Source organism: Uloborus diversus, chromosome 8 (genome assembly GCF_026930045.1).
Source record: "Uloborus diversus isolate 005 chromosome 8, Udiv.v.3.1, whole genome shotgun sequence".
NCBI classification, from domain to species: Eukaryota; Metazoa; Arthropoda; class Arachnida; order Araneae; family Uloboridae; genus Uloborus; species Uloborus diversus.
Window position 1 is genome coordinate 104,529,920 of NC_072738.1, and position 14,701 is coordinate 104,544,620.

The 14,701-nt window shown below is 33.4% G+C and overlaps 2 protein-coding genes across 2 annotated transcripts in view; one reads left to right on the top strand and one right to left on the bottom strand.

Moving 5' to 3' along the window:
* Nucleotides 1–14,701, top strand: part of LOC129228054 (rab3 GTPase-activating protein catalytic subunit-like) — a 388,943-nt gene that overhangs the window by 281,559 nt on the left and 92,683 nt on the right. The gene's annotated exons all lie outside the window — the stretch shown is intronic.
* The window catches only part of LOC129228056 (uncharacterized), a 59,593-nt gene that overhangs the window by 23,673 nt on the left and 21,219 nt on the right, over nucleotides 1–14,701 (bottom strand). Inside the window, exon 2 of the mRNA XM_054862691.1 lies at nucleotides 2,172–2,763. Coding sequence (XP_054718666.1) covers nucleotides 2,172–2,745 — 574 coding nt within the window. The 5' untranslated portion in view covers nucleotides 2,746–2,763. The remainder of the gene's footprint in view (nucleotides 1–2,171; nucleotides 2,764–14,701) is intronic.

The following is a 14,701-nucleotide window of genomic DNA, read 5'->3' on the forward strand; positions in this document are numbered from 1 at the left end:
TTGTCTATCCTTCCTTAAACTAGAAAGTTTCTTATCTGTTGAATTGAGTTTCATAATACACTGTAAAAAACTTCGGAAACATTACTAATTATTCCCGTGTAACGTTTCGCGATTTCACAGGTTTTATCCACTTCCTGAGAAAATCATGTATCTTTGTTTAAAAGTCCCCTGAATTGCTACAAGTTGCACGAATGCAGACTTCTCACTTTTGTGAAAAATATTTTTTAGCTTCCAGTTTAAAGGGAAACTTCCACTCAGGGTATTTATTAAGTGCATCGGCTTCAGTTCGGTTACCGCCCATTCAGATTGTGCAAGAATTGCAGACGAGTTACGTTCTTGATACTTACCTGCAATTCTGTCTTATATTTGACGATGTTTGCAATAATGCTTTTAGAGCTTTCTTGGTAAATCAGGAAGATGCCAAGCTAATATTATACCTACCTGATTTTACTCTGAAGGTTCCAGAGACACGACGGCTTTAACAGGGGAAATTTCTGAATTCTTCAGAAAGATTCTAGGAAAATTTCAAGAAGTTTATTGGATATGAGTAGAAATAGTTCCTGTTTTTTGCAAGATATGTTAGTTGCAGAAATTGGACACATTAGCTGCCCATTATTTTCCAGGAACGTTTTTGAATTGTTTTCAGTGTAGCCTGTTTTTACAGTGCAGCCTTCTTTGATACATTTAATTTTGTATCCGTATATTTAATTAATGAATATCAAAATTAATAATTTTAAGATCTTTCAACTTTTTCTGGCTGTTATGATAGTGATATATTACGTTTGTCTAATATATTTTGTAAGCTAAAGTTCCTGATCACCCGAATTGAGTGTTGAAAAATTTGACGCTATTTGCTCTCATAGTTATAAGTGTTCAAAAACATTTTTTTTTAAACTGTTCTCGTAGTTATATCTTTATCCCTTTGAAGACCATAAGCTTTGCTGTAGAATATGAAAAATTGTTGTGTTAAAAAAAAAAAAAAAAAAAAAGGAGTAGGGAAGACCGGGGATAGTTGCTACTCTTTTTACAGTTTGATTTTTCTCGTTTTTGTTTCTAATGTTACGTACTAAAATAAAATTTCATGTGTTACTATTACCATTTTCCTATTAAACTCCAATAATGATTTTAAAATCTTTGTAGACATACTTTTTCTGTATCAACTTGACCCAACGTGGATCAAGTTGATAGACAAATGAATAAACTGTCATGCTGTCGTAATAAACTACGAAATAAGGCTTTAAAGAAGAGTTTCATAAATGTTTGAAGTATTAATCTGAGTTAGATGATAATATAAATCTGATCCACAGCTAATATGAGCATTAGGATAGATATTTTCTCCGAAATCAGCTCTTTCAATTATTGAAAGACGAATTTCTGTCCTTCGAGATTTTTGGTCAATTCTAAGCTTTTCTGGAAAAAGAAAAAGCACTTGAAAACTTGGAAGTTAAATTATTACGCGTATCAACCTGACCCAAGAGTAGTGTATTAATTTTGCCCTAACAACACACCACGTTAACTCCAAAGCGGTGAGAAACATATGCGAATGTCAGTAATCTTCTCTTAGGTAAAATCATGCCTCCTAGTCAAAGAACACGGACGTGTCCTGCTTAAAATGATGTAATTGCTCAAACACAGTATGCGATATTTGAAAGCAAACCATAAAAACTTTATTTGGTGCAAAAAAAAAAAAAAAAATCTTTAGCTTTAGATTAACTTTTGAACAAAAAAAGACAAGTTCTGCGTACGTAGATCAAAGCAGCCTAAGTTTGTAGCTTCCCTATAAGACTCAGTTCTGGGCAAATTCGTACTCGATGATTAAAACCCTTGTATAAACTTAACCGTGTATCAACTGAACCCGGTCTCTCCTATTTTTTTAATAACTTTTTTCCTTTATGCTAATATTAAGACCCTGGTGTTTTAATAACAAGGAACAATATAATTTATAAATTATCTGCAGGCAATAACTTATAAATTAAATTTTGAAATTAGAGGACACATATGTTTTATGGTTCTTAAAGTGTAAGAATGTTGAAGTTCAAAATGTAATTTCCGAAAATAGTCCACGAATGTGGAGGAACGATGTTCTGGAAACCATGTAAAATGCGGATTCAATTATAGTTTAAAACTAAAAAAAGAGTAAAATGAAAATAAAACATTAATTGATACGTTACCTTTGAGTTGGTATCCATGCTGCTGCGTAAAGTCGTCTGCGACATCTTTTGCTTGACCGATGTAGTTATGAGCCAAGTTCAGCTCCCTCAGACTTGCCATTCTATCCAGCACACCTGTCGGTCTGAGAAAGACGATTCGATTGTGCTGGAGGTTCAAATGCTCCAACTTCTCGAGGACTGAAAGAGCAGGTGGCACGGTCCTCAGAGCATTGTGGGACATGTCCAGATCCCTGAGAGATTCCGCCATGGGCAAGAACACATCTGGATCTACCTGCCGGATTCCAGAACGTCGGATCCGGACCGTGTCAATGGTGGTGTTTGAAATGCCCGAGAAAATGTTTGGCAAGGATCCGGACCCACCGCTGCTGCAATCTTCCACATCAATGGTCTGAGGTCTGTTCATGACCACCATGGTCAGAATGTGCAAGGATTCGCTGATGTCCAGCAGGCTGGTGTTCTGGCATCGGATGCTTTGGTCATCGCGTAGGAAAATGCAGCCACTTGCCGAGCTTAGGTGGAATATGAGGGCTGGGAAAATGGCCGCCAGCAGGATGAGTCCTTTCCGTCGTGACATGGTTAATTCGAATTCAGCCTGGAAAAAATACTGAAATTAGTGCATTGAAATCTCTGCGTCGAATGGAAAAAAGCTGTCAATTCGGACGCAGCTATGGGCGCCCATGTGGGGGGGAGGCAAGTGGGGGCTCAACCCCCCCCCCCCCACACTTAGAAATTAGAACTTTCGTGTCTTTGGTACTTTTTTCTTTGAAAAAATGTAAAAACATTTCTTCTCCAGACATTAATGAATAAGTTATTAAAAATGTCAAACTTTAATAACCCTAATCTGTACGAGGACTGGGCGATGTAGGAATTTCTACATCGTGATGCATCGCCAACCTTACATCGCGATGCATCAAGGTTGAAGGTTTTTTATTTTATTTTATTTTAAATAAACTTGCTTGTTTTTTATTTACATAATATATACAAGGTATAAAACCATATATCATGTCAGATGCGAATTAACAGGTTTCAGCACCAGATAGCAATTAATTTTATTTTTAAGCAGTGCTAAAAGCGGAAGTTAGTGAAAAATATGGAAGACAAGTTTTGAGATTACAATAAGCTTGTTTTTCAATGCAAAAAGATGTAAATAAATGGATGTAAAGTCATGCATTCCATGGAAAAGCTCGCATATTCTTCATTAAAACAAGGATCCTTGTAATTAGTAACGAGAGAGGAGGGCCGTACCGGGTGACATTCAAAGAGGATTTCATAGTTTATAAAAAATAAAAATACTTTAATTCTGAAAATGTACACCAATCAAATGTACATATATCTTAAATTATATTTAATCTAACAAATTCAACAAAAATAGAGTGCCCAATATTGTAGGGGGAGGAGGAGGTTTCATATAGAATCTAGGATTTTGCTTAAAATGGATTCCCAAATAATATTTGCTTTCCAAACTTTTGTTTTGCCACAAAAATAGAACTGAGTTGTTTCTGAAAATTATATAAATTTCATATTTACATAAAACGTTTATAAAAGTTTCTTTTTTTGGGGGGGTGGGGGAGGGGGGTTGGTGACACTACGAGTTACCAACCCGTGTGACATCTGTGCTAGGAACTCCACTTCTTGTAACACCAAAATACATGTTGCATATTTTGTTGCAATTTTGCTGTTTAAATCTTGCTTTTTTTCTGGCAAGTGACTATATGATAAACTTGGTTCATCAACTTATCTTTCTTCTATAACTAAGAACACATGTGCAATTCTTACATGTTTTGGGGGAAATGAAGGTCTAACTCTTCGCATATTCACTGTTAAACCAGATTGGATTCACGCATTGTTAATTAACATCAGTGTGAAAAAATTAGAGATTAAAACGACTGCAACTCTGGACCGGGGTCTGTACGTCGGAGCAGTATCGATGCATCGGTTCAGAGAAAAATTCTAAATCGGTTTAACGATGTCGAATGCACACCGGTTTTTGGCGATACATCGATCCATCGCCCAGCCCTAATCTGTACTGAAAGCGGCTTCGATGGAGAAAATTTCCTGCTAAACCATGGGGAAAATCTGAGCCCCCCTTAAAATTTTGCATATGGGCGCCCAGCAGCCCTATGTGTCTTGAAATCTTTAGATTTTTCTTACTATCATCATAAAGAATTTTCTGGAAATGAAAACGTGTTATATGGTTTTAGATAAACACGCAATTATGCAGTGAAAGGTAAAGTCTCTTATAAAAGTTCGTAGCATTTTTGGCAATCGGCAGAGCAGTTAAAAACATCAATAAGTAGGGAAAAGGGAGTAAACGCGGTAAGCATATCAAAACTTCCACAATGTGCTCATTAACGTGGAGTTCGGTGCGAGTTTTCGGCTAAATTTCTCATTGTTATAACAGCGACGCTTCATGAAAAAGTTAGTTTTGCCAACACATGACTGTAGCAACAGGCGCTTCTTTTGTTTTCAGGAGATTTTGAAGTGAACTCGTCCAAAGGCAAATGCCAACATTCCTGAGTTGCATTACCTGTGCATGAGTGAAAATATCTGCAGTAAAATAAAAATTTAGAAAAGCTGAAAATCCCTGGTTTCGATTAAAACTCAAATCCTTAGACTAAAAAAATGTTTTCCAAAACATGATGTTGAATAACTTGTTTGGCGTGACGATATTTTCCTCATACTCCTGAATAATTCACTTTTAATTCCTCTAAATTTACTTGAATTATAGACTTAAACTACTGTTTTACATCTATAAAAGACTTCTATTTATTTTGCTTTACAAAATTCTCTTCCTCAATCTCGTACATGCTTTGTACTTAGAGCACATTATGCTACGCTTTATTACTCCTGCCATGCACTTAAAGATGAAACTTGATGGCCAATTCAGAGAATTTCGATTTCCTATTTGTCCTCCATTAAGCCCATTGAGGAGATGCTACGTGTAAGCATTTTGCTCGAGTTTCTCAATTTTATCGTTTTCTTCATGGGAATTGGAGTAAAAGCTCTTCTTGGAAACTTACGTGCGTGTCTTTTCCCTTTCTATTTTCTCTCAGAGTTATTCCATTGCATTTTCCCATGGAAAAATTCCCGATGTGATTTTATGAGAGCGAGATTTTTGTTCGCATCATTTAGCTCAAATTGTTGGCAATCGAGTCGTTTTTAGTTGCTTCAATCGAATGGTTGATATAAGGTCTATACTGCCGGTCTATACTGCCAGGTGTGCAAGTAAACGGCAGTATCTGCAGAAATGAGTTTTCGGGATAGTTGAAGAAACGCGTTTTAGATTCAATACTAACAGTAGGGAAATGTTGAAATTAGACGTCTTTTTCGTGCCTTTTTGTCATGGGAAACCAAATAAGCGAGCTTGTACAGTAAAGATAACGTACAATAGATGAGGAAAAAAAAAGGAAAATGAAAAATTTGCAGTTACTGCCCTTTGCCTGAACACGGCAGCATAGTCATTAGATATTTTAGTTTTAGTCATCCGTAATGAGACGTGATTAATTATTGAGATATTTTGTGAATTTTTATATAGAAGGATTCGTGTCAAGCTAGTAAGCATAGTTTAAGAAGCGATTTCGAAGTCAACGTACTGTAATGAACCTACGTACTTTTTTTTTCTTTTGTTGGTTAGTCTGTGAATTGAAGAACAAAATTAACGGTATACTTAGTGTGAAAATTAGTGATTAAAAGCCACTTGTTAATCGCCACCCCCAAAAATAAATTACCTTGAACATAAAAGTACACTACCGATAATCCGCGGAATAGGGTGGCAAGGCAACCGCGGATATTCCGAATAATAGGTAGAAAACGAAACTTAGTGTATACAATCGCTAAAAAGTATTAATAACGCTTACACATGCATTTATATGATAGCTAAAAATATAGCTACATTCTGTCTACTAACATTGAATGTAAAAAGTACACATATGTTAAAGCTAAAAACGAACAATAACACAATCATGGGTGTAAAAAAACATTTAATGACCGTTAAAAATAGCAGTGAAAAGACCCGCGAATAATCCGAACCGTGAATAAACCTACCGCCGATAATCGGGGTTCACTGTAATTAAGTACTAATTAGTAAAATCTTTTCCCCGCCAAATTCGAAGCAGCTTTTATGAATCACTTTATATGCTACATTAATTAAGGTATCTAGTATAACTAATTTTAGCAAATTTTTTGAAAAAAGTACGGTGTAGCACTTAGAGTAACATCAAATGTCTACTGTTTTAAAAAAGTGGCGACTGATGAAATTGTTATTACTGACCACTGGCGACTGGAGAATTTCTTCACTAATGACCTTTATGTGAAAACAGCCATTGTGTTACATTGTAACGTTTTACAATGAAAAATGTTTAGTTGAGAAATCCGATCCGGAATTAGATTTCCTGCGCTGCGGACTTAATACCTTGAAAACGACGAAGATAAAATGATAGTTCAAACTGTTTTTGAGTTTGCTTGGCAGACATGATCTTGGTTTTTTTCTTGCCCAAAGGCATTAGCTTCAGACATGATCATTTACCCACTTTTGAGGAAACTGCACAATTTCAGATGGTCAAGGATTAATGTTTTCCGCTTCGACATCAAATAGCAAATCATGGCAAACCGTTTATTTGAAGAACCTATAAAAGGAATTGTTTATGGGTTTCTGAGGTGACTCTGGAAAATTTTTTGAGAATACCAAAACGAAAAATTCAAACGATCTCGTACAAAAAAATATTTAAAAATCACAAAAAGTGTTAGCAACTATCAGTGTAAAATAATATCATCTGCTTTAATATGATTTTCAAATGCTAAATTTTATTTGAAAAATGTTTTCGCTTTGATTCATTCATTAATTTTCACCAGGGGTGTTTGTGATCCGAAATTTTAGACATTTCCGAAAATTTTGGGTTGCCGTTTCCGAAAATTTTGTTCTGGCAGCATTCTAAAACTGAAAAATTATATGCATATGATTTAAAAAACTTCTAAAATGTTTTTTTTCTTCAATGATTTTTGGATGCTGGCTTGAAGAGTTTTTACGGGGAAGGAAGGAGTGGACTCGAGCTTCCGAAAATTTCACACTGTCTTCAGAAAATTTTACTTGAGTCCACTTGCATCCCTGAATTTTCGCATAAAAATAAACTAATGTTTCAAAACTTTCTGTGTTTATTAATATCATTCTAAATTTCCTTAAAACAGACCGATTTTTTTTTTTTCAAAAATAAACTGAATTGATTTCTGAAAAATTTGGGAGCTGAATTATTTTTCATTAAAATTCATTCATTTATATATGTAAGTTTGTGCCACACTTATGGATTGTACAGAAGCAACTGCAACGTTCCAGAATTAATATTCGTCCCTCAGCTTTGTTCTTTTATTATTACTTGCCCATTCTTCCAAATTGTCCATGGGATTATCAGACCGTGTAAGCAAAGAGAGAGATTTTTCAACATGATAAGCGATTTTAATCTTCTGCTATCCTTTGTGCCATCTTTTCAATCTCCTGTACTCTTACCTTGTTTTCATTCAACCTGCGACACTTTATTTTAGTCGACATTGTGGAATTAAGTTACAGGACTATTGGACCTGATTTAGAAAGCTGTTTTCCACTTGTTTCTGTGTCTTTATTTTTGGAACAATGCATTTGGTATGCCATAATCGGTGAAGTATTGATTTTTAACAAAATATTGGATGAAGTCAGTAACGTCAATAGGTGATGTTCGGCATCTCATTGATCTGAATTAATTCGTTAATATACTAAAAGTTATGCTATACGAGCGCTTAATTTGAATAGGAACTCAACTTCTCTACTTTTTCAATTTTATGGACTCTTTTTAACATATTAGACGGAGTTCAGGCTATTTGTACCTGCCCTTTTAATAGGATCTGAAGATTATAGGGCTTCTGCGCTTCTTCTGTTAAAAATTAGATCGTTTGATGCTCTTTTTTACAACAGTTCATTTTACGACAATTTGATGTGAGTTTGCAAATAAAATATTCATTATTACTTTTGTCGGAAACTTATAATAAGCTGTAAGAGAGTTTATCGTTTTTCATAGTCCTATGGGGTGAAAGTAATTTTTAGAGATGGAATAAATGACAACAAATAGTAAATGACAAATGAGGCAGTAAGAAGCAAAGGGATGTAAGTGGACATTTTCAAGTTTTGAGTAAAACGTGTTTAAAGATTAGCTCCTAGATAGACTTTCATTGAATTTTTTTTTTAAATCATGCTGTATAGCAGCAACTACCAGAGTTACTAGTAGCATCTCTTGCCCCAAGACAGAACAGAGGTTCACCTACCATGTGTACTGGTTATCTCCAAATTTTTAATTTCGCCACTTACATCCCTTTGCTTCTCACTACCTCAAATGTGTTAATTAAAATATGTGCAACTAATGACATACGCAGAAAGTGGAGAAAACTCTTTTTCGATGTAAAAAAATAATTATTTATATGGAAACGTACTATACATGAATTAGTGTGTTCTGATACAGTTGAAGAACGGAAACATTTGAGGACATTTTCTTTATCCTAATGAATGCAAATAATTTTGCAAAAAACCTGCTTTTACTATCTATCTGCATATACGTCTTCAATTTCAATAAATTGAGCCACGTTTTGAGACATACGTACAGTTTCGAAAGTACTGAGAAAGGTTGTATCGGGTTTTTAAAGAACTAGCAGGATGTCCTGAAAGTCCTTGACACATTAAAAGATTCAGAAAAAAGCAAAAGATCGTCGTATGCGCAAGAACTGGGCTCTCAAATATTTTTTGTGGTTATCTGCGTCAAATTGCGTAGAAGATCTGAAGATACGATATAAACCCAAGTAGCACAAACTGTTCCGCAGTTCATGCTGGCTAGAACATTAAATGAACTTGAGTGCCGTGTAGATGTGGTTTGAGCTACGAACAGTGTACCCATTGAACTAGAATGAAAGGAATTGCTTTCTGTTTCATATAATGATTAAACACCTCACATGACATTTGTTTTCCATACTGTGACCGCACAGCACCATCTTTTTGCTGTACTATCAATTCTGCACTATTTGAAAATTATTATTAGTCTTTCTTTTTTACGATGTCATAAAATATTCGTGAACCTATGAAGTATTATTGTGCAAATCGCGTTTATACGACAATTTGTTGCTTTCTACGATTTGTTTAAATGTATCAAGGACGTTTTGGACACGCTGTATAATCGGTTTGTACGTTTCTGCATTCTACTAAACAAAAAGAAATTTTGATCTAATCAATTTCTCTTGATTGAGCGTACGAAGGCAAACCAGCTGTGTGTGTGTGCGTGTGTATGACTATGTAACACAATCTGTACGCATTGAGATTAATTTTAGACTCTGAGCTTAGAAATTCAACACACTTCCAGGTTTTTGAAAAATAGCTAATTTCTGTAATTTGAAGGTTTTGAAGTTTTTTTTTTTTTTTTTTCAAATCTTGAAGAATTTCGAGAGGGCGGTAAATGTATCCTTTCTTCCTCTCTCCTAGCGAACAGCACGCGTGCTGTATTAATGTCATTATAGTATGGAATCATTAAAACGGTCATCGCTGTACAGGGGGTATGGTGTGTGCCAGCATATTTGGAGACTCTTTCGTAGTTGTTTTATTCATTTATTTATTTTTCAAGTTGTTGAATACAGCGCTTTGGTCGTTTATAGGAACCGTTGGGAGTAACTCATGGATTATCGTACCGCCATTTTTATTGCTTTCTGCAATCCTCAATTGCTTTTGTTTAGAAAAACTACTTAAAACCCAACGATCTTTAAATCGATCTATTCTTACTGTTCAACAAACTAATGTCGTGACATGAAGAAAATAAATATTCTAACTTCTGCATCCGATTCGGAAACATTTCCATTTCTGTGTACTTCCTCAAAAGCTTTGGGCAATATTTTCTTTGAAGTACAATCGATTATTGTTCGGGAAACGAATCCTTCGGCTGTGATTTTTTTAAACTGTTTTAGAGAAGATGAATGCCTTTAAACCTCACAAAAGGCCATCATATTTACAAAAAAAACACTTTGACAATCACTTCCGCAACAAGCCCAAGGAGAGTAATGTCCTTGGTTGTACACAGAAAACTTTTCCCATCGCCGTGAAATGAATTATTGGCATTCCTCTCTCTTCAGGTCAATATTGACAAATGTGGTGAAAAATTCACAAACATAAAGCACGGAACTCGTGTTGCAGTTAATTAAGCGTATCGTGACTGATGATAGAGATTTTTTACGCTTTTACGGTCAAGGATTCATCTACGATCAGAATTTGGTATTCAGTGGAACATCTTATGTCAGGGGTTCCCAAACTTTTCCCTTTGAAGAAAAATGATTAGAATTATCTCACTGTTATCGTCGATTTTATCTCTGTGATGCACACGCGTAATATGTATGTAGAGATAGGTAACACTGAAGAACGGCGATTTAGCCGCCTTAGATTTGTGACACGTTTTTGACTAACTTATTGCCTGTGAGAAAAAATAGGAATGGTCTGAAAAAAAAAAAAAAAAAAACAGAAATTTTGGAGGGAAAAAAACCTTTTTTTTTTGTTTAGAAAGAAGAGACCTCCGAAGAGGTCTTTCGGAGAAAAATTATACTTTTGTTTATATCTTTTAGGTACAGTATAAAAGTTCAGAAAAGTACGATATTTACATTACAATGCCTGTTTTGTTTAGAAAGTTTTTTATGTTCAGTATCCCATATGAAAACACTAACTTTGACAGTGAATAATTGACTTTGTTGAATAATTTAAACTCCCTGTACACTAAATTATTTTCTGTTATTTTCTCATTAAAAAGTTAGTTTTTCAATATTATTAATTATTCGAAATGTTTAAGTAAAAGCAATAATGTTTTTTAATTTAATATGTAAATATATATGTACACACATAAAGGTTTAAAAAGCAACTTTCTGTTTAAAATCTCACAATTTACAAAAAAAAAAAAAAGCCATTTTCAGTCAAAAAATTTATTGAGCTATTTACAAAAACATCACATCTTTTCCAATATTGAATGATTATTAGAATATTTGGATAATTGTTGGTGATTTGAACTAAAAAAGCTATTCGCTAACTTTTTAAAGGGTTCAAAAGTTTTTTGTATATTTCGGTTTAAAAGAAAAAATAATACGAAGTGCATATATATTTTTAAAATTTAACATTTTTCATGTTTTCTAAGAAACTATAACTAGCAAACTACATTTCGATTCGTAAGAAATCAATTTTCCCAGAGAAAAACCGGAACAAAACTTTTTCCACCGCTTCGAAATTTCCGAAAATTTTACCTCTCTGCCACTGAGTTTAAAAATTATCTCAGTTTTAATGTATCAACGTACTTTTTAAGCTACATAGGGCTCAACGCAACCAACTTTCAAAACAAAGGACAAAAGAAAGATTGTATTAGACAAGTAACAAAAACATACATTACTTACACAAAATAAAAAAAATACGATTTTTGTTACTGATGAATGCGGAGTTATTTTACATTCGTTACTGAAAATTTCAATTTTTTTTACTCTAACAATAAAGTAAATTAAAATTTGACAAAAAAAAAGTAAAATAATAATGTTTTGGTAAAGAAGCACTTTTTTTTTCAGTTTGAAAAGGTTTATATCAGATTTGAATTTGATAAAGATTTGCTATAGAGCACTATATTTGGGTATAAAATAAGTAAATTTACAAATTTTTTTTTTATAAGAAATTTTCATAAGTGTCAACTTGATATCGGAAAAAAAATCTTATGTTATTTAGATATTTTAAGAATACTTTCTTTAAATTATTTTCTAGAGAGTGTAGTGCTAAAATTATTTCTGTTGCATGAATGTTTTTTTAAGCTACGCTCTGTTATTTAAAAAATTACTTTCAAAAACTTGTTAAAAATATCATAATAATGTTCGAAGGCCTCTTAAATCTGTTTATTTTCTCAAATAACATTTAGATTCTCGTGCATTCCCCAGACCAAAATATGTAACTTATTTTTGCAGTTGTTTTATTTGAATAACTACATAATTTTGACCTCTATCGCGTTTGAAGTTTTTGAAAATTTAATCCAACCGCTGTCATAGTACTACAACTATGTAAACTGAATTGCAGTTATCTAGTTTTTGGTATTTATCCTACGAAATATGAAAAATAGATTCCGATGTTCTATATTACAACTTTTAGAAATTTTCTTCCAACGTGGGCGGATACTTAAATGCACGAAAACTAATATAGAATTTACTATGCACAAAATAATAATTTAAATGTAATACTTATAAGTTAATATTACATACCTTCTTGTAATTGCAACTTCCGAAATTCTCATAACAAAAAAAGTCTTCAAACAATGGGTTTAATCTTGCAGCAGATTTAAAGCGGCTTTCACACGTGCATCATTTTCCCACAGACTGGCAACAGTTATTAAAACTATGGCCTTAGTACTTTCTTCTACATTAAAATTTATGTCACAGCCTTCCAAATTTTTTAGCGCAATTCGACCGAATATTGCTGGATTTGTGCTGCTTGATTTGAAATTGCAACCTCAAGATCATGTTTGCTGCCGTACGAATTTTAAATTTATGAATATCTTTCAAAATCTTCGCACTCCACGGCGTTTTATGTTTTAAATAAAGCTGTGACCAACTGCATTATAATAATTTTCAATGCACGTTTCTGTTAGGAAACGCATCCTTCAGATTTCCGTTACGCTTGGTTTTATGCTATTTTGAGAGTGAAATCAAGATTCGATTTTGCATCTAAAACGCTTTGTTTGTTGACTCAGCCATCTGATGTTACGGAAGAATAATCTTTGCTAAAGGGGTTTTTAAAATTGTTTCTGCTTTAAGCCTGCTGAATGTCAAATGCCAAATTAACATTATTTAAAGAAACAGTTAAAGCTTCGGAAATATCTACCTGTATAATAACTGATGAAGATAACGTATTGTTTGTTTTGCCGGTTGGGACATAGACAGAATATTTGTAATTGTTTTAATTTTGTATCGATTGCGACAGCGACAGAATATTTGGTTTTGCACCGAATATGGCAGAGACAGAATATTTGTCCTTGTTAAGTTTGCACTGATTGTGACACAGATTGAATTAACCATTTACAGTGTTGTTCAGTTAAAAGCAATGATATAAGCAGTTCTATTTAAAAATCTCGAAATGTATTTTTCTGTACGATTTTAAGATTGAGAAAAATGTTATTTTTAGGTAATTTATTATTATTTATTTATTGAGCCATCAAGATTGTTTGTTGCTCTCACTTTGCCCGGTGAATGTTCTCATTTGATTGTCTTTACGATTAATAGATACAAGTCACGTGATCCTTTTTAATTTCATTGAAAAAATTCTACTGAGCTAACCACATAACCTTGATTTATGTAAAATTCATCGGAAATTCAGCACTGTTTTTTGACAATCATTCGGCTCCAGTTATTTATTCTGTATACCGGTTTAATTAAAATGGCTCAGTTGTTGCTGGTTGTTTGCTCATTGGTTGTCAGTTTTTCCATCATTTAAAATTTGTTTTCACCAAAGAGCCGTGATTTGTTGATTGCGCGTTTACAATGTTATTTGAAGTAGACAAATTCTCGCAGTTGGTGAGAAATTAATAGTAACAGTCGATTGCAACACATTTATTTTGTTGGTGTGAAATCAATGATAAAAGTTGGGGGTTAAAGAAACCTTGGCGCTTGGCGACTTTTTACTCTCTCACTTGGCAAAAACAGAAAATTTTCGTTTTAATTCGCCGAAATGTTTGATCCTCATGATTTAATTTTACATTTTGGCGAATCTTTTTATGCGGAAATGGCTTGCTATTTTTTCTCGCAAATTGTTTAAATTTTAATGGAACATTTAATATTGTTTAATTTTGTGGGCGGATTATTTTGCCTTTTAATGTTGCTTGATGACTTGCTGCTTACTTAACGTTTTTAATGTAACTGTTAGTGATTGTTAGTGACCTCAGGGTTTTTTTTTTTTGTCAATTGGCAATCTCTGACACTAATTTTTGCTTTATGTGGAACTTTCCATGCCTTTTAAGAGTTTGTTATATCTTTTGACGAATTATTTTACATTTTGATGGATTTTTTTATGTTGTTTAATGACTTGCTTTGGTTACTTGTCAGGCTATTTTACATTTTAAATAGATTTTTTAATGATAGTTAGAGGCCTAGTTTATATATTTGGTGGATGTTTCACATTCTAGTCAAATTTACGACTTATGACACTTTTTTTGCTTCTTTTCTTCCTGCTGTATGTTTTTTGAATGAGTCCATTAAAATCTAAGAATAGAAAAAGACATCGCAAAATAAGCAGTTTTTATGTAGATTAGTGTAAATACATCTCTTCAGAAATATCTAAATGTGCTAATTAAAAAGATAATAAAATCGTAAAGTCCATTAAAAAGATGATATTAGAGTATCGAAAAATTAATAGTTTATATGTAACTTTTATCAAGCATGGAAGCAAATACTAAGATTACCACACAGGTGTAAAATGTCACCAGGAATTCGTTAGCTTCCAACTGCAATAAATCTATCATATCATCAAT